At 49.2% G+C, this 21,890-nt stretch overlaps 2 protein-coding genes across 6 annotated transcripts; both read right to left on the bottom strand.

Annotated features, from left to right (window-relative positions):
* Positions 1 to 1,287: 1,287 nt before the first annotated feature.
* Positions 1,288 to 14,005, bottom strand: ZNF34 (zinc finger protein 34). 5 transcript variants are annotated; one of them, XM_040494841.1, is made up of 8 exons: positions 13,905 to 14,005; positions 13,437 to 13,532; positions 9,351 to 9,434; positions 7,177 to 7,226; positions 6,657 to 6,744; positions 6,240 to 6,366; positions 5,683 to 5,802; positions 1,288 to 3,268 (listed from the first exon to the last, which is right to left on the bottom strand). In XM_040494841.1, exons 5-8 carry the CDS (start codon positions 6,687 to 6,689, stop codon positions 1,908 to 1,910), a joined length of 1,641 nt encoding a protein of 546 aa, XP_040350775.1. In that variant the 5' UTR covers positions 6,690 to 6,744; positions 7,177 to 7,226; positions 9,351 to 9,434; positions 13,437 to 13,532; positions 13,905 to 14,005; the 3' UTR covers positions 1,288 to 1,907. The 5 variants fall into 5 exon arrangements, with proteins under 5 accessions (XP_040350775.1, XP_040350779.1, XP_040350777.1 ...); XM_040494845.1 differs by lacking the exon at positions 9,351 to 9,434; XM_040494843.1 differs by lacking the exon at positions 13,437 to 13,532 and having other exon boundaries at positions 13,905 to 13,979.
* A 1,490-nt stretch (positions 14,006 to 15,495) lies between these two features.
* Positions 15,496 to 18,217, bottom strand: RPL8 (ribosomal protein L8). The gene is made up of 6 exons (XM_040494846.1): positions 18,096 to 18,217; positions 17,718 to 17,864; positions 17,497 to 17,638; positions 16,742 to 16,960; positions 15,924 to 16,039; positions 15,496 to 15,693 (listed from the first exon to the last, which is right to left on the bottom strand). The coding sequence occupies exons 2-6, from the start codon at positions 17,853 to 17,855 to the stop codon at positions 15,535 to 15,537; spliced, it is 774 nt and encodes a 257-aa protein (XP_040350780.1). The 5' UTR covers positions 17,856 to 17,864; positions 18,096 to 18,217; the 3' UTR covers positions 15,496 to 15,534.
* Positions 18,218 to 21,890: the final 3,673 nt, after the last annotated feature.

Below are 21,890 nucleotides of genomic sequence, written 5' to 3'. Positions count from 1 at the left end.
GCTCAGTCAGTTAAGCGCCTGACTCTTGGTTTTGGTCATGACCTCACAGTTTGTGGGTTCAAGCCCCACATTAGACTCTGCGCTGACACACAGAGCCTGCTCAGGATTCTCTCTCCCCTTCCCTTTGCCACGCCACAACTTGTACTCTTGCTCTCAAAAATATATGAATAAACTTTTAAAAACAATGTTGTAGGGAAAATTGGAGGTCTACTTCCAAAAGAAGGAATTTGGACTCTTACCTTATACCATATTAAAAAATTAGCTTAAAATGGATCAAAGACCTAAAACTACAAACTTCAGAAAAAAACAGAGGGGCAAATCTTCCTAACCTCGGACTTAGCAATTTCTTGAGCAGGACACACAAAGCACAGGCAACAAAAGAAAAAAATACACTGAACTTCATAAAAATTAAAAACTTTTGTGCAACAAAGGACACTAATAACAATAGACAGAACTCACAGAATTAGAGTAAATATTTCCAAATCATATACCTGATAAGGGATTACTACGCAAAACATACAAAGAACTCCTACACCTCAACAATAAGAAAGAACCCAATTCAAAAGTTGGCAAAGGACTAGGACAGACATTTCTCCAAAGATGATATACAAATGGCCAATAAGTGCCTGAAAAGATGTTCAACATCATTAGTCATCAGGGAAATGCAAACCAAAACCATAATGAGATACCACTTCACACCCATTAGTATAGATATTATTTTTAAAAATGGAAAAATTGGGGTGTCTGGCTGGCTCAGTCAGAAGAGCATGCGACTCTTGATCTCAGGGTTGTGAGTTCAAGACCCATGTCGTGTACAGAAATAAATATATCAACCTTTAAAAAATGGAAAATAACAAATGTTGGCAAGGATGTGGAGAAATCAGAACCTTCTATTCATTGCTGGTGGGACTATAAAACGGTACAGCCACTGTGTGGAAAAGTCTGGCCGCTCCTCAAAAAGCTAAACGTGGAATTACCATATGATCCAGCAATTTCACTCCCAGGATTATACCCCAAAGTACTGAAAGGATCCAAAAAATACTTGTATACAACACCCAAGTGCCCATTAAGAGATGAATGGATAAATAAAACATGGTATCTACAATCAAGGTCATATTTTTCAGGCATAAAAAAATGACATTCTGATACAGGTTACAACATGGATAAATCTTGAGGACATTATGCAAAGCGAAATAAGCTAGATATAAAGGGCAGATACTATATGACTCCATACCTGAAGAAGCCAGAATAGGCAAATTCAGACAGAAAATAGAACAGACTGTCAGCAGCCGAGAGAAAGGGAGAGTTATTATTTAATGCGTACAGTTTCTGTTTCAGATCATAAAAGTTCTGGAAATAGTGGGGATGGTCATACAACATTGTGAGTGTATTTAATGCCACTGAGCTGTACACCTAAAAACGGTAAAAATGGTAAGTTTCAGGTTATGTGTATTTTACCACAATATCACCTCTATTAAGATACACGGAAAAGGATGAACATTATGCTAATCTTTTTAAATTACAATATGTAAATATGTAGAATTTTTCCAGTGTGACTTTTCTAGGATCGAGGAAATAACAAAGGAAGATCCTCTGTGCTGCAATGACAAGCACGCAGTATTTTCTTTTGACAACGCGCTGAACTGTGTGAAAGGAAGCTTATGCTAAATCAGCAGTAATGGATTCATTTTCTAAACGGGGGGAATCACAAGAACTTCTTTTTGCCTACCTCTCTCTCAATTTCTCTAAAATGAACATGCACGGCTTCGGGATTAAGGAAAGAGTTGCATTTGTTTTTAATTAGAAATGCCCTTCATCTGTGACAACACTGTATGGACAATAAATAAAGGGGTGGGGTGGGTCATATGGAGAAGTGCACAGCAGAACTCATGGGCCCTCGTCCACAGTCACCTCGCAAAGTCCTCCCGGAGGTGAATCCTCTGATGCTGGCACATGTTGGAACTGTGCCGGAAGGCTTTCCCACACTTGCTGCACTTGTAGGGCTTCTCCCCCGTGTGGATCCTCCGGTGCTGGATGAGGTAAGTACCCTGGCTAAAGGCTTTCTTGCAATCGCTGCATTTGTACGGCTTCTCTCCGTGGTGTGACCTTTGGTGGTGGATGAGTCTGGAACTGTTGTGGAAGGCCTTCCCACACTCACTGCACTTGTACGGCTTCTCTCCCGTGTGGATCCTCTGATGCTGAATAAGGTGTGTGCTTTGGCTGAAGACTTTGCCACAGTCATTACACTCATAGGGCTTCTCTCCAGTGTGGCTTCTCTGATGTTCAACCAGTTTGGTTTTTTGGATGAAGGCTTTCTCACATTCATTGCATTTATAGGGTTTCTCCCCAGTGTGAATTCTTTGATGTTGGATAAGGTTAGAACTTTGGGTAAAGCCTTTGCCACATTCTTTGCACTCAAATGGCTTCTCTCCAGTGTGAGTCCGACGATGCCGGATGAGGATTGAGCCATCACTGAAGGCTTTCCCACAGTCATTGCACTTATAGGGTTTCTCTCCAGTGTGGATTCTCTGGTGGTAAATAAGGGAAGAATAGGCACTGAAGTGTTTCCCGCAATCACCACACTTGTAGGGCTTCTCCCCGGTGTGAATCCTCTGATGCTTCATGAGGTTGGGCCTTTGGTTGAATGTCTTCCCGCACTCACCACACCGGTAGGGGATCTCCCCTGAATGCATCCTTCGGTGACTGATGAACTCGCAGCTCTGGCCGAAGGCTTTCCCACACTCTTCACACTTGTAGGGCTTTTCTTCGCTATGAAGCCGCTGGTGCTTGACGAGGTTAGCACTGTACCTGAAGGCCTTCCCACAGTAACCACAATGATGCAATTTTTTCCCAAGAGGAATTATCTGAGCTTCTTTAGCCAGATTTGCACTGAAGAATTCCCCAGAATCATGGACTACATTTATCTTTTTTGTCCTGTGTACACGCTTATGGTTATTGAGGTATGATCTCTGTTCAAAACTTTGTTCACATATATCACATTTGTGAGGTCTCTGGTCAGAGATCGGGCTTGACTGGAAGCTGAGGCTCCCTGCAGACTCCTGGATGCTCTTCTCATTAGTCCATATGACTGGCCTCAGGCATCTCTGTTCCACAGGCTCGTCCAGGCTGTCCTCTGGCTCCCGGACACACGCACGGGCCTCTCCAGGCTCAGGTCCCTGGGAAACAGCACTCTGGAGTCGATCCAGTTCTTCCCCATCAAGCATTTCTCCTGAAGACAACTCACTGTACTCAGTCCTGGTCCCACGAGCTGAAACAACAAACACATCTCTGGACCACCTGTTCTGACTTCAGAAGGAAGGTACGAAGATGCTGCCAACCATCGGTGCCGTACCGATTCCACCATCTCCAGGGTTACAACGCCTTGCAGAGAGGAGAGCCGGTAGCTCAGAGGCTTAAAGAACTTACCCAAGGCTGCAGTCATGTGGCAGTGCAAGTATTTAAACCAGGCCTGACGAATTCTTCCTGCCCGCCTTCTGCCCACAAAACCTTCCTAAGTGCGGCTATAGGGCGCAGGTCCTCATTACAAAGGGACAGAACATGGAAGCTTCATGCCACCACGGAGACCAGGGGGCCCTGAGAGTCACAGAGGACATCTGACAAAGAAGGGAGTCTGAGGCCACTTGACAACAGCTAATTCACCCCAAAATTCAGGGTAGGAAAACCAGGTGCCTCCTCAGGACATCAGAAGGCCAACCTCGTGCCAACCATGGGCCTTGGTGTCCCTGAGCTCCCCCTCGCAGGCTATACCCATTCCTGTGTCTTTTCTCAGGGGCCTGAGAGGCAATTACCAGCCCCTTAAACTCAAGGTGCCACACAGAATGGTTCCTGATACCCTCAAGCCTCCTCTCCTTCCTGCCTTGACCAGACATTCATACACCAACTCCCCTTGCAGAAACATACCACCAGAAAGGTACTTTCTGTGAACCAAGAGAAACATCCACAACGACCCCAAAACGGGGACAACCAAATGTCAACAAGAATGGAAAATATCTTGGAGTGCCTGGGTGGCTGTCGGTTAAGCATCCAACTCTTGACTTCAGCTCAGGTCATGATCTCACAGTTCGTGGATTCGAGCCCCACATCAGTGTGGAGCCTGCTTGGGATTCTCTCTCTCCCACTGTTTCTGCCCCTCCCCTGCTCTCTCTCTCTCTCAAAATAAATTAAAAAAAAAAAAAGGAAAATAATTTGTGGTAGATTCACATGGCAGAGCATCATGTGGCAATGAAAGAGAACAAACTGAGTACACCACAGCAGCCCTCACAACGTTCAGATGGTGAGACAAGACACAGAGTTGAGGGGCAGAGTGCTGTCCCCAGGAGTGAGAGAGAAGGGTCCTGTGAGGAGCAGTGGGAAATGACAGGAGGCCCAGTGGGCTCCCAGGGAACTAGAAAAGTTCTACATCTTGATCTGGAAGAGGATTTTTATAAAAATTCACTGAGTTATAAACAAGATTTACCCTAGTTCTAGAAGTATTTATATTTGAATAAACAAATTTACAAAAGAGAAATTCAAGTCCTTTGAACCAAGAGTTGCTTCTTAGGACATCACCAAGACGTGCAAAATAATGCTTATCAGAGTTGTTCATGGCAATGAAACTACAGAGCACCCTTTCCACTGGCACTTCCAACAAAACCAGTGACTGACTTGTGCATAAAGAGGGACACTCATTGGGGCGCCTGGGTGGCTCAGCAGGTTGAGCGTCCGACTTCAGCTCAGGTCACAATCTCACGGTTCGTGAGTTCAAGCCCCGCGTCAGGCTCTGGGCTGATGGCTCAGAGCCTGGAGCCTGCTTCTGATTCTGTGTCTCCCTCTCTCTCTGCCCCCCCCCCCCATTCATGCTCTGTCTCTCTCTGTCTCAAAAATAAATAAACATTAAAAAAAAATTTTTTTTTTGGGCGCCTGGGTGGCGCAGTCGGTTGAGCATCCGACTTCAGCCAGGTCACGATCTCGCGGTCCGTGAGTTCGAGCCCAGCGTCAGGCTCTGGGCTGATGGCTCGGAGCCTGGAGCCTGTTTCCGATTCTGTGTCTCCCTCTCTCTCTGCCCCTCCCCCGTTCATGCTCTGTCTCTCTCTGTCCCCAAAATAAATAAACGTTGAAAAAAAAAAAATTAAAAAAAAATTTTTTTTTAATAAAAAAAAAAAAAAGATGGACACTCATTGAGTGAAAAAGGAGGTGACAGCAGTACACTTGGGAGCACTGCATCCCTGTCAAGAAGCAACATTCGTATGGGCGTGAAACAGCACGAGAAAGGGGAGAGTAGGAACACACTGGTATCTGGGTGATGACATATTCTCTCTTTCTTGTAATGGTCCGTGATTGCCAAGTGGCAATTTTAGTAAAGGAGAATGAAGCGATGGTCTCCATACTATGGCCCTGCCTGACCCTCCTCACAGGGCATGAGCTCTGGAGGGCAGGGCTCCATGAGGTCCCATGGACCCAGCCTTCCCTCACAGCATACCCGAATGCCCTTCCCTCTTCTCCTCTGCCAACAATGCCCCCTCTCACCCTCCTAGAAGATTCAGCTCAAGAATTACCACAATTACTCAGAATAATGCTGCCCCAATGCACCTTGTTCTCAATTCCGGAACCATTAACCATACACCCTGGACTCCAACAGATGCCTGTTCACCAGCTGTTGGGGAAGAGGCCCCCTTCACGCACCTGAGACACTGACTCTCGGTCGCCCTTTCCCTTTGGCACCCTGTGCATCCAGGACCCATGGTTCATCCCCTCGCTCCAACTGTGTGATCACCCCAGGCTTGGGACCTGCACGTCCAGCTCCTAAGAAGAAAACAGGGCCTGGGATTGGTGCCAAGGAACAGGGCTGCACTGAGCATGATCTCACAACGTCTCCTTCCTGTGGTAGGAAGAGAAGCACAGGCAAAGTGGGGTGATGGGGAGTCTGGACACTCTGGAGGGCTGGGGGCAGTCATAAAGAAGCAAATTGAACACAGGGAACAAAAGTGCAGAGGGCTCTCTCCTCTTGGAAGGTACACAGTCCCTCTGGGGAGGGACCTGTCTCGGGTCTGGAGCAGGAGGCACTCTTATCTGGGAGCTCAGAGTCAGATGACAGAAGCACAGACCCAGCCCTGCCTGGCCCCTCCTCTAGCAGACCAGGCCTGCCCAGGACCAGGGGGAAGAGGCCCCCAGCCCAACCCCTGTTGAGCCCTCAGTTCCCGGGGCTGTTCCCTGAGCTGCATCCTAGTGAGGGGCCTTACCCAGGGAGACCAGATTCCTGTAGGTCTCCAGCATCACGTCCCTGTAGAGGCCCCTCTGAGTAGGGCCCAGACGGCCCCACTCCTCCCGGGAGAATAGCACGGCCACGTCCTCAAAGGTCACCTCAGCCTGGAATGACAAGGGCTGCTGCAGGCCCAGGTGCGACTCAGCATGGGCCCTGGGGGCAGGTGCCGCAGAAGCATTCTAGGAGCAGCAGCACAGGGGCAGCTACAGGAATGATCCCCCAGCATGACCCAGGGGAGTGGCCCGGGCCCTTGGCTGCTAAGCCAGCTAACTAAGGAAGGCCGGGGGAATCCCAGGGTCACTCCTCCTCTGCTCAACGCCCCAGACCAGACATGCCTCACAGTGCCTGCTGAGGCAGCAGAAGCAGGAAAGCCCCAGGGAAAACGGATGCTCACCTGGGGCAGGGCAGACAGGTGCAAAGTTGCCATCGCCTGGTACCCTGGGCTTCCAAGGGGAGGAAGTCAGCAGTAAGCCACACTGGTGCTGAGGGAAGAGAAAGGAAGGAAGAGAAAGGAACACGTGGAGGCCCAGCCTGGCCTCTCCTGTGGGCACCTTCAGGACCATGTTCATCCCCATCAGGGCACAGCTGGCCTCCCAGGCTGACTCTGCTCCCTGCCTGGGGCTACCCTGCCCAACCTGGCACCCAGTACATGGACACGTGCACAACTCCTCGGGTCATCTGCTCCCCTCAACCTCCCTGACACGCCAAGCTGTCTCATTCAGGAGAAAGACGGAGATACCCATTCATTTTACACGAAAGAGTAAAGACAACTCGTTAAGTATTGAGGAGAAAAAGAAAAAGAAAATCAACGGAAGGCATAGAACAAAGTCAAAGTACAGATGGCAAAAAATACAACAGTAGTGGAAACAATTCAGTGGATGAGTAATGATAAGAAATAAAACAATTAAACTCACCTACTAGAAGTACAAGACTCTCCAACAGATGCACACAACGCCTACATAACCTAAAATAAAGTAACACAAAGGCTGAATACAAGACAGATTAAACATACACTAATTAAAATAAAGCTGTAGAAAATATATACCTTTTCTTTGCCTTTAAAGCTCTTCATTGAAATATGACATTTATGAAGAAGAGTTGAGAAATCCTGAACATACAGCTCCAGGGGCAATCACAAGGGCCCACACCGACAGAACCAGCATCGACGTCAGCCCTCCTGCCCCTGCAGGCACTGCTTCCTCCCTGAACGCCCAAGAGTGAAGCTCTACCCTGAATGCCACCACCACAGATCAGCTGTGCCTCTGGTGAGTTTTTTATCAAAGGAAATATAAGCTGTCTATGCTCTTGACTTCTTCCCCTCATTCATGATATTTGTGAGCTTTTAATATGCATTGCTATGTGTGGATCAGCATTTATTTAAACCAATTAAGGGGCGCCTGGGTGGCGCAGTCGGTTAAGCGTCCGACTTCAGCCAGGTCACGATCTCGCGGTTTGTGAGTTCGAGCCCCGCGTCAGGCTCTGGGCTGATGGCTCGGAGCCTGGAGCCTGTTTCCGATTCTGTGTCTCCCTCTCTCTCTGCCCCTCCCCCGTTCATGCTCTGTCTCTCTCTGTCCCAAAAATAAATAAAAAAACGTTGAAAAATAAAATAAATAAATAAACCAATTAAAACAGAACTGAAAGCAAAAATTATAGGAACAAAAATAACAATACACGTTAATAAAAGGAAAATCCACCAAGAAGACGTAATTACAGACATGTATGTATCTACCAACAAAATCCAAATGTAGAAAGCCAATGCTCTAACTGAAGCAGCAAAGAGGAACCTGGCAAAGCTCCACTGGAATGAGAGATTCTAACACATATCCCTCAGAAGCAAGAGGACTGAGTAGAGAACAGCCACTTAAAACATACAGAATAGACACTTTCCAAGATGCACATTCAAAACTATTAAAATAACATCATGAACCAGGCAACAATGAAAGTTTCAACAACTTCCAAAGGCTGACATCATTTGGGAAAACATTCTCTCACCAGACTGCTGTTATGCTGGAAATATATGCTAAAAACAAGTACCCCTTTCCAGAAAACCATAAAAATGGAAACAGGCCACCTAACAAAAAAATATACATTCTTTAAAAATTTTGTTTTAATGTTTATTTATTTGGAGAGAGAGAGCACGAGCAGGGGAGGGACACAGAGAGAGAGGGAGACAGAGAATCCCAAGCAAGCTCCGCACCATCAGTGCAGAGCCCAACAAGGGGCTTGAACTCACTGAACAAGAGATCATGACCCGAGCTGAATCCAATAATCAGACATTTAACCAAGTGAGCCACACAGATGCCCCGAAAAATGTGCATTCTTAATGCACTTATTTTAGCATAAGAGAGACTGAAATAAACTATCTAAACATTCAATAAGAAATTAGACACAGACTGAGAAAAGTGGATTCAAGGAAAGATTTAAAAAAAAAAAAAAAAGAACACCACTCAATTTAAAGAAACAAAATAATATCTGGGGCACCTAGGTAGCTCAACTGGTTAAGCGTCTGATTTGATTTCAGCTCGAGTCATGACCTGACCTCACAGTTTGTGAGACTGAGCCCGAGATGGGCTCCACACTGACAGTGTGGGAGCTTGCTTGGGATTCTTTCTCTCTCTCCTCTCTCTGCCCTGCACCCCCCTTGTGTGTGCTCTCTCTCTCTCTCTCAAAATAAGTAAACATTTTAAAATACATAAAATAAAGAAACAGAAAATAACACTGGTCCTTTAGAATGCTAATAACAAATATCTGGCAAGTCCAATGAGGGGGAGGCAGCACAAAGGATAGAAAAAGAAATACTATTAAAAACAAAAAAGTCAGGGAGGGGGGCACCTCAGTGGCTCAGTCAGTTAACCGCCCAACTCTTGATTTGGTCTGTCATGATTCGAGGGTTGTGGGATCAAGCCCTGTGTCAGGCTCCACACTGAGTATGGACCCTGCTTAACATTCTCTCTCTACCCCTCTCTCTCTCTCTCTCTCTCTGCCCCTAGCCCCTCTCCCCTACTGACGCTCTCTATAAAATGAAATGAAATGAAATGAAATGAAATGAAATGAAATGAAATGAAATGGGGGACACAACTCTACATACCATACACTCAACAATGGCCATCAAGTGTTGTCCAAAATGCCAGGGACAAAATGGTAAAACTTCACTGAAGGACATCAAAAAGACCTACGGAGAAACAGACAGTATTCATAAATAGGAGGATTCGATTCATAAAAATGTCAGCTCTGCTCAAATAAACCTATTAATTCTGTGCAATCAAAATTGCAACAGGACATAACACAAAATCTGACAAAAATGACTAAATATCAAAATAATGATCCACGATTAACTAAGACAATGCCAAAAAAGAACTAAGGTAGGCAGAGGCATGCCCTCCCACCTATCAAGACTTACAGTAAGGCTATGGTAATAAAAGCAAAGTGTAAGCAAAGTAAAGAAGATAAGGAACAGACCCATGCATATGTTAATGACATGCTATTCATAATGGTACCAACACAACTGATTTTCCTTAGGAAAATAAAATTCAATCCCTGCCTCCTATGGCCAACAAAAATATATTTTAAGCACATAGAAGACCTAAATATTTTTTTTTCAAATTACAGCTATTCTAGGAAAATACACAAAATACAGTCCATAGAGGAGAAGTTGCTTAATTTTACTCCAAAAATTTTTCTGTACAAAACACAAAATTAAAAGACAAGATGCATTGGGGCGCCTGGGTGGCGCAGTCGGTTAAGCGTCCGACTTCAGCCAGGTCACGATCTCGCGGTCCGTGAGTTCGAGCCCCACGTCAGGCTCTGGGCTGATGGCTCGGAGCCTGGAGCCTGTTCCCGATTCTGTGTCTCCCTCTCTCTCTGCCCCTCCCCCGTTCATGCTCTGTCTCTCTCTGTCCCAAAAATAAATAAAAAACGTTGAAAAAAAAAATTTTTAAAAAAGACAAGATGCAGAGTGAAAGATATTTGCAGACATAATACATAAGAAAAGATACACAGAATATACCTTAAAACACACACACACACACACACACACACACACACACACACACACAGGACAAGACCATTCATTTAAGAAACTAAACACAGAATGACTTGGTAAGTCACAGATGATGAAATCAAAGAGTCCAATAAACATTTGAAACGATCTTCAACGTCATTGAGAATTGGAGAAATGCAAATTCAAGACTTCTCTCCCCACAGTTTGGGAAAAATATAAAATGCTTCGCAATATCAAATGTTGAAGACATAAAGAACAATGAGATTCTCAGGGTCCTGCGGGAGTATAAACTGGTACAGTCACTCTGGAAATCCACCTGGCACCACCTGGAAGAGCTGAAACCCTGTAAATTCAGTCAGAAAACCTAATTCTAGGTGTGTGCCCTATAAAAACTCTTGCTAATGCACACAACAAGATACACAAGAATGTTACCATGTGGCTGTGTGTACCAAAACAAACAAACAAAAAAACACCCCAAAATCAGAAACTTCAGTATGTACTATCAGGGAACAGTCACGGTCACAGCGATTGAAAGAAATGAACCACATCAATGTCAGAGGCAATACAAAGCTATAAGGTTGAATGAAACTGTTAAGTGCAGAATATCAATAGTACATAATGTACGGTATGCAGACTTTTAAACACAAAAACTCTAGTGGGTATGTAAAGGTATAAGAAAATGTGTTGACAGCAAAATAATAATCAACAGAGTGAAAAGGCACCTAAGGAATGGGAGAAAATATTTACAAACCATGTATCTGATAAGGAATCAAGATCTAAAATATATAAAGACCTCACACAACTCCACAGGTTAAAAACCAAAAACCCAACATAAAATGGGCAAAGAACCTAAATTTCTCCCTCAAAGCATACAAATGACCAACAGGTACATGAAAAAGCGCTCAACATCACTAGAGAACTGCAAATAAAACCACAATGAGTTATCACCTCACACCTGTCACAATGAGCATTATCAAAAAGCAAAAGATAAGTGCTGGTGAGGATACGGAGAAAAGGGAGCCCTTGTGCACTGTTGGTGAGAACGTAAATTGGGGCAGCCATTATGGAAAACAATGCAGAGGTGCTTCAAAAAATTGAAAATAGAACTAGCACATGATCCACCAATCCCACATCTTGTTATATTATCCAAAGGAAATGAAATCACTCCCTGAAAGAGAGATCTGCACTCCCATGGTCACTGCAGCATTATTCACAATAGGCAAGACAAGGAAACAACCTAAGTGTCCAACGATAGATGTAGGGATACAAGATGTGGTACATATACACAATGGAATGTGACTCATCCACAAAGAATGAAATCTTGCCATTTGCTACAACATGGGTAAACCTGGAAAATATCATGCTAAGTGAAATAAACCAGACACAGAAAGACAAATACTACATGATCTCACTAACATGTGGTATCTAAGGGCCCAAATCATAGAAGCAGAGAGTAGAATGGTTTGGCTGCCAGGGTTTGGGGGTTGGGAAAAATGGAGACATATCCATCAGAGTACAAACTTTCAGTTGCGCTAGATGAGTAAGTTCTGGAGATATAACATACAGCACTGTGACTACAGTTAACATTACTGTATTGTAACTCTGAAACTTGCTCAGAGGGTAGATCTTAAATATCCTCACCACAGAATAAACAAAAAAAGGGCACCTGGGTGGCTCAGTAGGTTAAGCATCTGACTCGATATCAGCTCCAGTCACGATCTCACTGCTAAGATTGAGACCTGCATCGGGCTCTGTGCTGACAGCAAAGAACATGCTTGTGGTTCTCTCTCTCCCTCTCTCTCCGCCCCTCCCCTCCTAGTGCTCACTCTCCCTCAAAACGAAAGAAAGAAAACAAAAAAAAAGCAAATGGTGCCTGTGTGAGGTGCTGGATGTGATTATCTCACAATGTACACCTGTATCAAAACATCAAGTGTACACTTAAAACTTCCACAATTCCTGTTTGTCAATTACACCTCCATAAAACTAAAACAAAATAAAAAACTGCTGAAACTATGTCCAAACTAAGGGTTGCTTAGGGAAGCAAATGGGACTGGGGACCCTGCCTCTAAGGGCAATTTCACTTCAACAGCTTTCTTAAAAAAATAAAAACAAAAACTAGGAGCGCCTGGCTGGCTCAGTCAGTAGAGCATGCAACTCTTAACCTCTCAGGGTCATGAGTTCAAGCCCCAGTTCAAGACTCTCATGGAGTCTACTTTAAAAAAAAAAAGGAGGGGGGGACGCCTGGCTGGCTCAGTCCCTATAGTATGCTACTTCCTTAACCTTGGGGACACAAGTTCAAGCCTCACATGACGCATAGAGATTGTTTAAAACAAATAAATAACGTATTTCTTAAAAACTGAAAGCTTGAAATACACGTGGCAAACCTAGTCACTAGTGTTTGCTAACCTATTCTCCATATTTTTAAGTTTTCTCTAAAAAAGATTTTTTTTTAATGTTTTCAAAGCACAAAAACATGGTGTTTTTAAATACATTTTTTAAAACGTCTTCAGTTCCTGACCTTGAATAGAGGCCTCTAAGAAGACACACAAAAACGTGGCTGCTAGGGGAGCCTGAGTGGTTCAGTCGGTTGGGCGACCGACTTCAGCTCAGGTCATGATCTCACAGTCTGTGGGTTCCAGCCCCCATCGGGGCTGCTCCGAGCCTGCTTCGGATTCTGTGTCTCCCTCTCTCTGCCCCTCCCACACTCACGCTCTGTCTGTCTGTCTGTCTCTCAAAGATAAAACAAACATTAAAAAATTAAAACAAAAACAAAAACAAAAAACGTGGCTGTTAAGAGAAGGCCTTGGAGCGCCAGAGGCAAAAGAGGATGGTTAGGAAGGTATATCGGTGGGGCAGGCATTTCGGGGAATTGCTAAAGGCAAGAGGGAAGCGAGGGGCACGGGAAGGGGGATGGTAAATGGGAAGGACAAGAGCCGAGGAGAAAGAGTGTGTTTTGGCATTAACTGACCCAAGCTAGAGACCCGGTGAGGAGAGAGATGGGGCTAGGGACAGGGAACAGGACGACTCAGTGGAGAAGCGGGGGGGGGGGGGGGGGGGTGGTGGTGTGGAGAGCTGGGGAGGAGTGGGGAAAACAACCTGGACCCACATGCGAGGGAAAGACTCGGCTCAAGCCGGAGGCTATGGTAGCGGGGGTTATTTGGAGGGCTGGCTTACCGTCTGCGGGGTGGAGAAGAGCTGGCAAGGAGAGGGCCTCGAGTCACCAGGCCATGAGGGTCCCGGGCATCCCGGGACGCAGCCCTCTAGGGCGACCTGGGAAGAGGAATGCGGTGGAGAGACGCCGAGGCTCCCGGAGTCATAAAACCCGGGAAGGGGAGTCTCGGGCGGGGCAGGGGCCCGGCAAGGAAGGACTCCCGGCCAGGGCGATCGGAGAGCGGGACGCCAGGTTTGGGGAGGACACCAGTCGGGGTTTGGGACCCATCGGAAAACGCCGGAGCAGGAACAGGGCTTTTCGTGAGGACTCCGAAAGTGGGGAGGGAGCCTGCCCCGAGGGACGCCGGGCGGGAGAGGTTGTCGACAGCGGGGTGGGCCCCGGCCCGAGCATCGCGTTGCTACAGGGAAGGGCTGGCACCCCGCGCCCGGGAGACCTCGCGGTCACCGCCGCCCCCACCCAGCCACACTCACCTCAGCACCGCAGAGGAGCCGCCGCCGGGCCAGGCCCCAATAGCCCCACCCGCTGCAGCACGGCAACCCAACCGGAAGTGACCTCCCCACCCCGCGTCCGAAACCGGAGGTACCCTGGGGCCGCTCTGGGAAACGGACTCCTCGTCTCTGTAGTTAGTCTCCCTAAGGAACTGTTAACTCCGTGCCGGAAGCCTGGAGCGCTGCCACTGGGTGGCAGCCTGGAACCATAACCCCGAAGCTTCAGATCCGAGGCAAGGGGAGGCTTAGGAACCCATTTCGAAGATTAATAAACTACAGCAATTTTCAGGGGAAAGCTCTCTAGTAATTCCTCAAGGCACTGCCACCAACAAAAGAACAGGTCCTTTCCTTTTCAGAGAATGGCAGAGAAGCCACGTGATGACCAAGAAAGATGCTTATTGGTTAGAGCCCCTTTAGTTCAGCACACTGAACGCAAGCTGCGTCCACTCTAACTGGGATAAGGGGTTCCCGGGTGCTTGCGAGTAGAACAAAGCCTCCCTGGGGCCACTTCTTGGCTAAGGATCCAGACCACTTTATCCAGAAGGGGAAAGCAGTGGCAGGCAGGTTATTCTACAGATCAGGTGACCAAGCCTAGCCCTCTTTCGTTAAAGAGGAAACCCCAGCCTCCTGTATGTTCTACCCATTACCAAGGCCTAGCCCTGCTAGGTTCACTGCCTAGGTGTGGTGGGTGGTCAAGAGGCCAGTGGAGACCGGGAAAGCAAGACCTGTGGGCTAGGTTCATGCCAGAGACAAGTGCAGACCCCACCAAGAACCCACCTGGCAACAACCAAAAGGTCTGCTCTCTGGTGGGAGACGCCTGACTGCACACAGCCTCTCGAAACAACCCTGAGGTGACTGGTTCTGATGCACTCTGGGAGATGGTCCCCAGGAACTCTCAGTCCCTTGCCTTCCTGCCTGTGGTCTGTACAAGGAGTGTTCTACCTCAACCAGCCACCAACCTCTCTGCCCCCAGCCTTCCTGCTTCAAGGTATCACTTATAGAGGGCTGCAGCCCCTGCTTTTTACACAGGTTCACAAAGGGAACTACTGGGGCAGGGAGCTCTGGGAAGCAAGCGTCCCGGTTCTGAGGCTGCCATTACCATCTCTGAGCCAGACTGGCTCAGCATTATCTGCCTTGGATCTCCCACCTTTGATGAACTGTCCAAAGTTTGGGACAAGGTACCATGAGCCAAACAGGGAGCCCATTTGTCCTGAGAAACGAACCTATCCTGGTCCTGGCTTCCCACTGTAGGATGGCTTCCTGGCTCTCCAGCCTGCAGCTTCAGGAGCACCTACCTCTCTCACCCCAAAGGATCCATACCCTGACTTAGATCCTCCAAGCACTGGAGACAAGTTAACACAGATGTGGGCAGAATTCTCTGCTCTGTGTACTGCACGGCACAGTAGTTTCCAGGAATCAAGGTGTGAAGATCCCTAGCACCCCACCTCTTCTTTCCAGAGCTTTCACTGTTCACTGATGCATCTAACTTCATCTTCCTTCTCCTTACACAAAGAGCTCCATGGAGGTCCTCCCGGCAAAGACCCTTCCCTCTGAAACCACAAGCAAGCACAGCTTAGTGGCAAAAAGACAGATTTTATTGAGCTCCTCGTCCCTAGTTTTCTTTCTCCTGCACAGTCTTGGTTCCCCGCAGACGCCCGGTCCGGCGGGCAGCAATAAGACCCACTTTGCGGCCAGCAGGAGCATCTCTGCGGATAGTAGAGGGTTTGCCAATGTGCTGGTGGTTGCCACCTCCAAAAGGATGCTCCACAGGCTGCAAGCAGAAAAAAGTGGTATTAACATAGGGATGTGGACCCCATCTACCTCAGGACTTGGATAAGAGCAGGATCAACTGACACGTGCCAACAAACCGTAACACAAAAAAGGCTCACGTTACGTACCCTCTACCACAGAGAGGAGACACTCCAGGAAAGCACCTGTCCATCCAGCCTCCCAGCCCCCAAATCCCTCAACACCCAACTGCCCGATTTCTGGGTTACTTACATTCATGGCCACACCACGCACACGTGGCCAACAATTCCTCTTTGCCTTATACTTGTGGTAAGCACGCCCAGCCTTCAGAATGGGCTTGTCAATGCGGCCACCTCCAGCCACCACACCTGTTGGGGAGATCAGGCACCTGAGGGAGGTACACCATACCCTCCCAGAACTTCAGGACCCTATCAGGCTCTAAGCATCCCATCCTTGCCAGTACCCCACCCCCACACCAACCACCCTCTCACGACAGTCCTACACCATCACACAGTTCCCAAAATTTCATTAACACCCCAAAACTACCACTGAGCATTAAGACCCTTCGCAACCCAGTAGCCAACATTAAATTTTTCTGGATTTCTCAGGCAGCCAAGCCAAGCCTTTCCCCACGTCATCTGTAATGTCGACCTCAACCCATGATTCTCCACGGAAGCTCCCACTTTGCTGTGTCGGAGTGGATCACTCAATCTAACCTCCAAACACCAACAGGATGGCTAACCCAGCCTGACACACACATCTTGGCCAATTTTGCTTACTTCGTAGTAAACATACACTCGACAGCATCCCTTGAGTTTGCCACAAGAATAAAAAGATGTTGCCCAAATAGCAAAGTGAGCCAGGGCTCAAATCTTCCTTAAAGCATTTCCTAGTAGCTTAAAAAAAGTTACACATCCCTGAAAAAGCTCTTAACTACATGGACGTGACAGCAGGAATCACGGAAGGGCAGATTAGGCCACACTACAGACAAGTCTGACCAACAAGTCCCAAAGCCCAGCTCTAGCTGTTGACTTCACAGGCACAGTGTTCAACTGCTGCCTGCCACTCACCAACCACAGCTCTGTTGGCTGAAGAAATTACTTTCTTTGAGCCGGAAGGCAGCTTCACTCGAGTCTTCTTGGTCTCTGGATTGTGGGAGATGACAGTGGCGTAGTTTCCGGAGGCTCGGGCCAACTTGCCCCGGTCACCAGGCTTCTCCTCCAGACAACACACAATAGTGCCCTCAGGCATAGTGCCCACCGGGAGCACATTGCCTATGTTGAGCTGGGCTGCAAGAAGCACCATAGGTCAGTACAGCAAAGTGGTCCCCCTTAACTACTGCTGATCAGAAGCAATGCAAACCCAAGTCCCCAAGAAGGCCAGCACAGCCCACAACATCCAGCCTCCTCCTACACAGCTCTCTGGGCATCCCCTCTAGTGTGTTTAGCCAAACAGCTCTCACTAGGTGAGACTTCTGCCTGGATGTTCCTCCTGACTTACGATGTAACCCTCCTCCCAGCAACCACAGGTCCAATCCCCTCCCCATCTCGACCTTCCACACCACACGCAAAGCTTACCCCTTAAAAAAAAAAAATTTTTTTTTTTTTTAATTTGAGAAGAAAAGAAAAACAAAAGTAAAAACAAAAACGTGCGCGCAAGCGAGTCAAGGGCAGAGAGAGGAGGAGAGAGAAAATCCCAAGGAGGCTCCAGTGTCAGCGTCAGCGCCACCGCGGGGCTCGACGCCTCCAACCGAGATCAAGACCTGAACCGAAATCAAGAATCCGACGCTTAAGAGACGGGCAACCCAGGCGTCCGCGAAGCTTACCCTTCTTGCCGCAGTACACGAACTGGCCGGTGTGGATGCCCTCAGCAGCGATGAACAGCTCCGTCCGCTTCTTGAACCGGTACGGATCCCGAAAGACTACCTTGGCGAGGGGTGCACCGCGGCCCGGGTCGTGGATGATGTCCTGCGGGCCGAGGTGGCATGAGTGGCGGGTCCCGGCGGGGCGCCCCGTGTCCCCACCCGCCCGCAAGGGATCCCCGCACCTTCACGATGCCCTTGATGTAGCCGTGTCGCTCAGCGAAGTCCACGGCTCGCAGACGCGCAGCGCCCTTCCGGTGCTTGACGTGCGCGCGGAACACCGAGCCGGCGCCCTTTCTCTGCCCACGGATGACGCGGCCCATGGCGGCTGTCTGGAGGCGGCTTACGGTCAGCGCCCGGGCGGCCCAGGCAGCCCCACCACCCTAGCTTCAGGGTCCCAGGTCCCCAGGATCCTCCCTCCAGGTCCCGACCCTTTCCCACCCCCATCCCTGGCCCTGCACCCCAGCTCTCTCTCAGGAATCCCGCCGGGGTCCCTAGCTGACCCCAGGGCAGCGGATGGCGGTGGATAATGCCAGAGGCGCCACGCCACATACACGTCCTACCTGCTGCCGAGCGCGGCCGGAAGAGGAGACACAGCGGAGGAGAGCCGCCTTATCTTCCGGGGCGGGGCCGAGAGCCCCTTGACCTCCCGACACGGCCGTGAGCCCAGTGCACGCCGGGATTTGTAGTCATCCCGCGGGTGCCCGCGGCCCTTACCCGGCCGCAGGGGCGCCAGGTCACGCAGGTGACCGGATGTCCTGCAGCGGGGTCCCTGTGGACGGGGCCCGGGAGGAGGCGGGAGGGATGTCCGGACTTCACAGAAGTCTCACGGAGGACGAGCGTCGCCCACTGAGCGGCCGAGGAGACTCCCCCCTCCCCCCCGAGAGGTTGGGTGACTTTCCAGGGTTACGCGGACCCGGATAGAGCGGCTTACTCCGGGCGCGGAGTCGCAGGGGTCCTCTCTTGGCCTGGCGAATGCCCCCTTATATAGCTAGAGCTCCTTGCAAGGTTACTGGCTCCCGTCTAGGGCAAGGGCCGCTTTCTAGGGTGAGGCCCTTCCTTGTAGGGTTGTGGGCCCCCTTTTAAAATGGGTGGACGGTTTGGGGGAACGTGGTGGCTTACAGAAGACGGGGGTCTGGACGAAAAATAGCAAATGTTCAACCACCGCGGGTGCGGCCGCTCCGGGCACGTTGCGACTCTGTGCACTGGTAGGTTTTCGGAGAGGTCAGAGTGGCCGTACCCGGATGTGGGTATTGGGGAGAGAGACGGGGGCACCCTGGTCTTTGCTTGGACGACCCGGGCAGGGCACGGTTGGCGACGGTCGAGGAGGCTGCCACGGACAGATTGGGCGACAGTAGAGGTTCGGGAGTCTCAGTTGGGATGGTGGGAACTCCGGGGAGGAGTGTCGCCCTCCTGCTCCCTACACCACTCCCTCCCAGGCACGTGGAGGAGGGAAAGTGAGGCCAGGAAATGGAGAGGGCAGAACTGGTGGCTTGGCAAGGGGGAGAAGAAGAGAGTGAACCATGTCGCCGCTGCGAGAATGAGGAAAGGGAGACTGGACAAATGACCCTGAGGTGAGGGAACACGATGAGCCTGCTCAGAACCCTATAGGGAGGGGTGGGTGAGGTTGGAGTTGAGAAAGGGAACAGCTGGTGGGGGACCCTTGGAGTGTGAGCTGGAGATAAAGATCAAGTCTACCAGGGCAGGGAGCCCCCCAGCTGGGCGTATGCTGCTGAGTGAGGACTTTCCGGAGTTCCGCCCCAGAGGAGTGGGAGGAGCCTTCAGGAAAGGGTGCCAGGGGTTAAGACCTGGGGGTCAGACAGAGTGAGAACTGCCCACAGGCAGGTCCAGGTAGAGCTTCTTGACTAGGGCTGTGGGTGTGCAGGGGAGGCCAGTAGCGGGAGAGGTCGCAAGGTAAGGGGAGTGAGGGCAGGGGTCCCAATGGACAGAGACTTGCACTCAGGACTTTGCAGTAGGGTGTTTGCTAGCAGCAGTGCAGTCAGGTAGGCCTTGGAGGGGCGGTGACAAGAATGACATCGTGAGAAAGTAAGAAGGGAGCCACGTGGCCACATGCTGAAGCGAAGAAGCAGAGGGGACTGGTGAGGCCCCAAGAGAGGCAACAGTCGGGTCAGCGGGGCTGGGGACTCAGGAGGCATCGCAGCCCTGGCAGGGCCAGGGGCTGAGGGTGAGATGGGAAACAAAGGCAGAAGGAAATGGCAGATAAAGTTAAATTTCCCTATAACCCACAGCCCATTGGCAAATACTTGAGGCAGGCAGAGTAAAATGTTTCTCCTTGAACTCCCTACTGTCTTAATGGTAATGCTTTGCTAGAAGGAAAAACAACGTTAGTTTGACAATAGTGGGGCCTCCAATATCCTGTGAGTCTTCTCTAGCATATGAAAATCTCTTTGGGAACTTCCCCTGGACTCTACCTCCCCTGACTCCATGGTATAACCAGTCTCTCATGGTTCCCAGGACAGGTCTTTCTGCCCACGGGTCCTGTCCCCGTGCTTTAATAAAATTACCTTTTTGCACCAAAGACATCTCAAGAATTCTTTCTTGGCTGTTGGCTCCTAACCCCATGAACCCCATTATCACCCCCAAAAAAACTCATCAAGGGGCACCTGGGCCTCCTTGGGGCAGAGTGAGGGGTTTTGAGGTCAGCCCAGGATAGGCTCAGAGGACCAGAAAGGCACAGGGAGTGGCAGGGAGGTGGGGACGGTACTTGGACACTCAGGCTATGTGGTCTCTAAGAAGGTCTCAGATCTCTGGGATGAGATATGGTGGAGGAGGGCCCCCACTTTCTCTTTGCCCTAGAGCTCAATGCAGCCAGAAGGTGGCTAACCAGGCCTACTGCAGGACATGTGTTCAGAGCCTTGCCATAGGCAGATGGTCAGTAATGCCAGCCCAAGAGTTCCAGGGGATGAATGGCAGCTGTGAGCCCCCAGTGAGGGTTCTGGGCCCAGGGAAGCCTCAAGAAGTGCTGTTGGGAGCAGGGGGAGGCTTGCTTGCTTGCTTGGATGCTTCCTCCTGAAGGCCCACCTGGAGATGGCAGGCATGGACTGACTTAAGGGAGGGCAGCCAGTTCTGGGGCTCTCTGAGGTGCAGACACTTGCCTGATATTTATTGTGGCCCTGCCTCAAGCTCAGTGCATCTGTCCTTGCAGAGATGGGGATCCTGGCTGGTGCCCTCCCCCTTCAAAGTCCAGAGACCTCTGACTTGCCTCCATCTCGCTAGCCTGAATGTTAGTCCCCGTGTGAGGGGCCGCCAAGTCCGGCACACAGCAGGGACTCCACAAATCTGGGTCATCTGATGATGGGGACCTCTCCAGGGGCAGCCACACTGGGCATGGGGTTCTCAAGCCTTCAAGAGGGGTCCATCTGCCTTTGCTCATGCTGGTGAGCCAGCCACCTTTCCCATGCCATCCAAGGTTACCTCTTCCCAGCATTTCAAACTTTATTCTTAGTTCTTTATTTCCTTTTAAAGTTGCTTTTTAAATTTTTTTTTTGTCATGTACACACAAGAATAATTTGGTTTAAAATTTTGTTTTTTAACATTTATTCATTTTTGAGAGTGGGAGAGACAGAGCATGAGCTGGGGAGGGGCAGAGAGAGAGGGAGACACAGAATCCAAAGTAGGCTGCAGGCTCTGAGCTGCCAGCACAGAGCCCGACACAGGGCTCGAACTCACAGACCGCGAGACCACGAGGTCACGAGATCATGACCTGAGCTGAAGTCAGAAGCTCAACCGACTGAGCCACCCAGGGCCCCAAGAGTAATTTGGTTTAAACATGCATGACCACGACTCTCTTCTGTCTTTTTGCACTTGGCTCCCCGCCCCCACATCAGCTGCCCTCAGGCAAATAACACCACTATGCTTCTATTCTTTGTGTGGGAACAATAATACTGTCTTTCATACTGTTATTGTGGGAGTTAAGTGAGTGGATATACACCAAGGACAAAAAGTATGCCTACAAAAGTCATCAGGGCTAGAGAAGTCAGAGTGGACACACTTGGACACAACCAGAGAGGTGTTTTGAGAGCGACCTGAAGAGAGCCCTAGGAGGCTTTGAGGTACCCAGACAAAATCAGCTTGTTGACATGGGTGCTAGCTTCACAGGATATTCAGGGTGTGAAAATTCATCTGGCAGTATGCTAAAGGTATTTGTGACTCCTTCCTATGTATTATACTTTTAAAAATACTGTTTTTTTTTGTAAGTGTGCATGAAAACTAGTAAAAATTCTTGGATATCTTTAGACCTCCAAAAGCTGTGGAAGGGGTGGTGTCCAACTCTGTACCTCCAAGCAGAAAAGGGGAGCCCAGCTAATACCTGGGGTAAAATTGGAGTAAAGGATAAT

The sequence above is a fragment of the Herpailurus yagouaroundi genome, unplaced genomic scaffold (genome assembly GCF_014898765.1).
Source record: "Herpailurus yagouaroundi ecotype Mexico unplaced genomic scaffold, PumYag 186, whole genome shotgun sequence".
In the NCBI taxonomy this organism is placed as follows: domain Eukaryota; kingdom Metazoa; phylum Chordata; class Mammalia; order Carnivora; family Felidae; genus Herpailurus; species Herpailurus yagouaroundi.
This window is presented reverse-complemented; position numbering and strand designations above follow the sequence as displayed.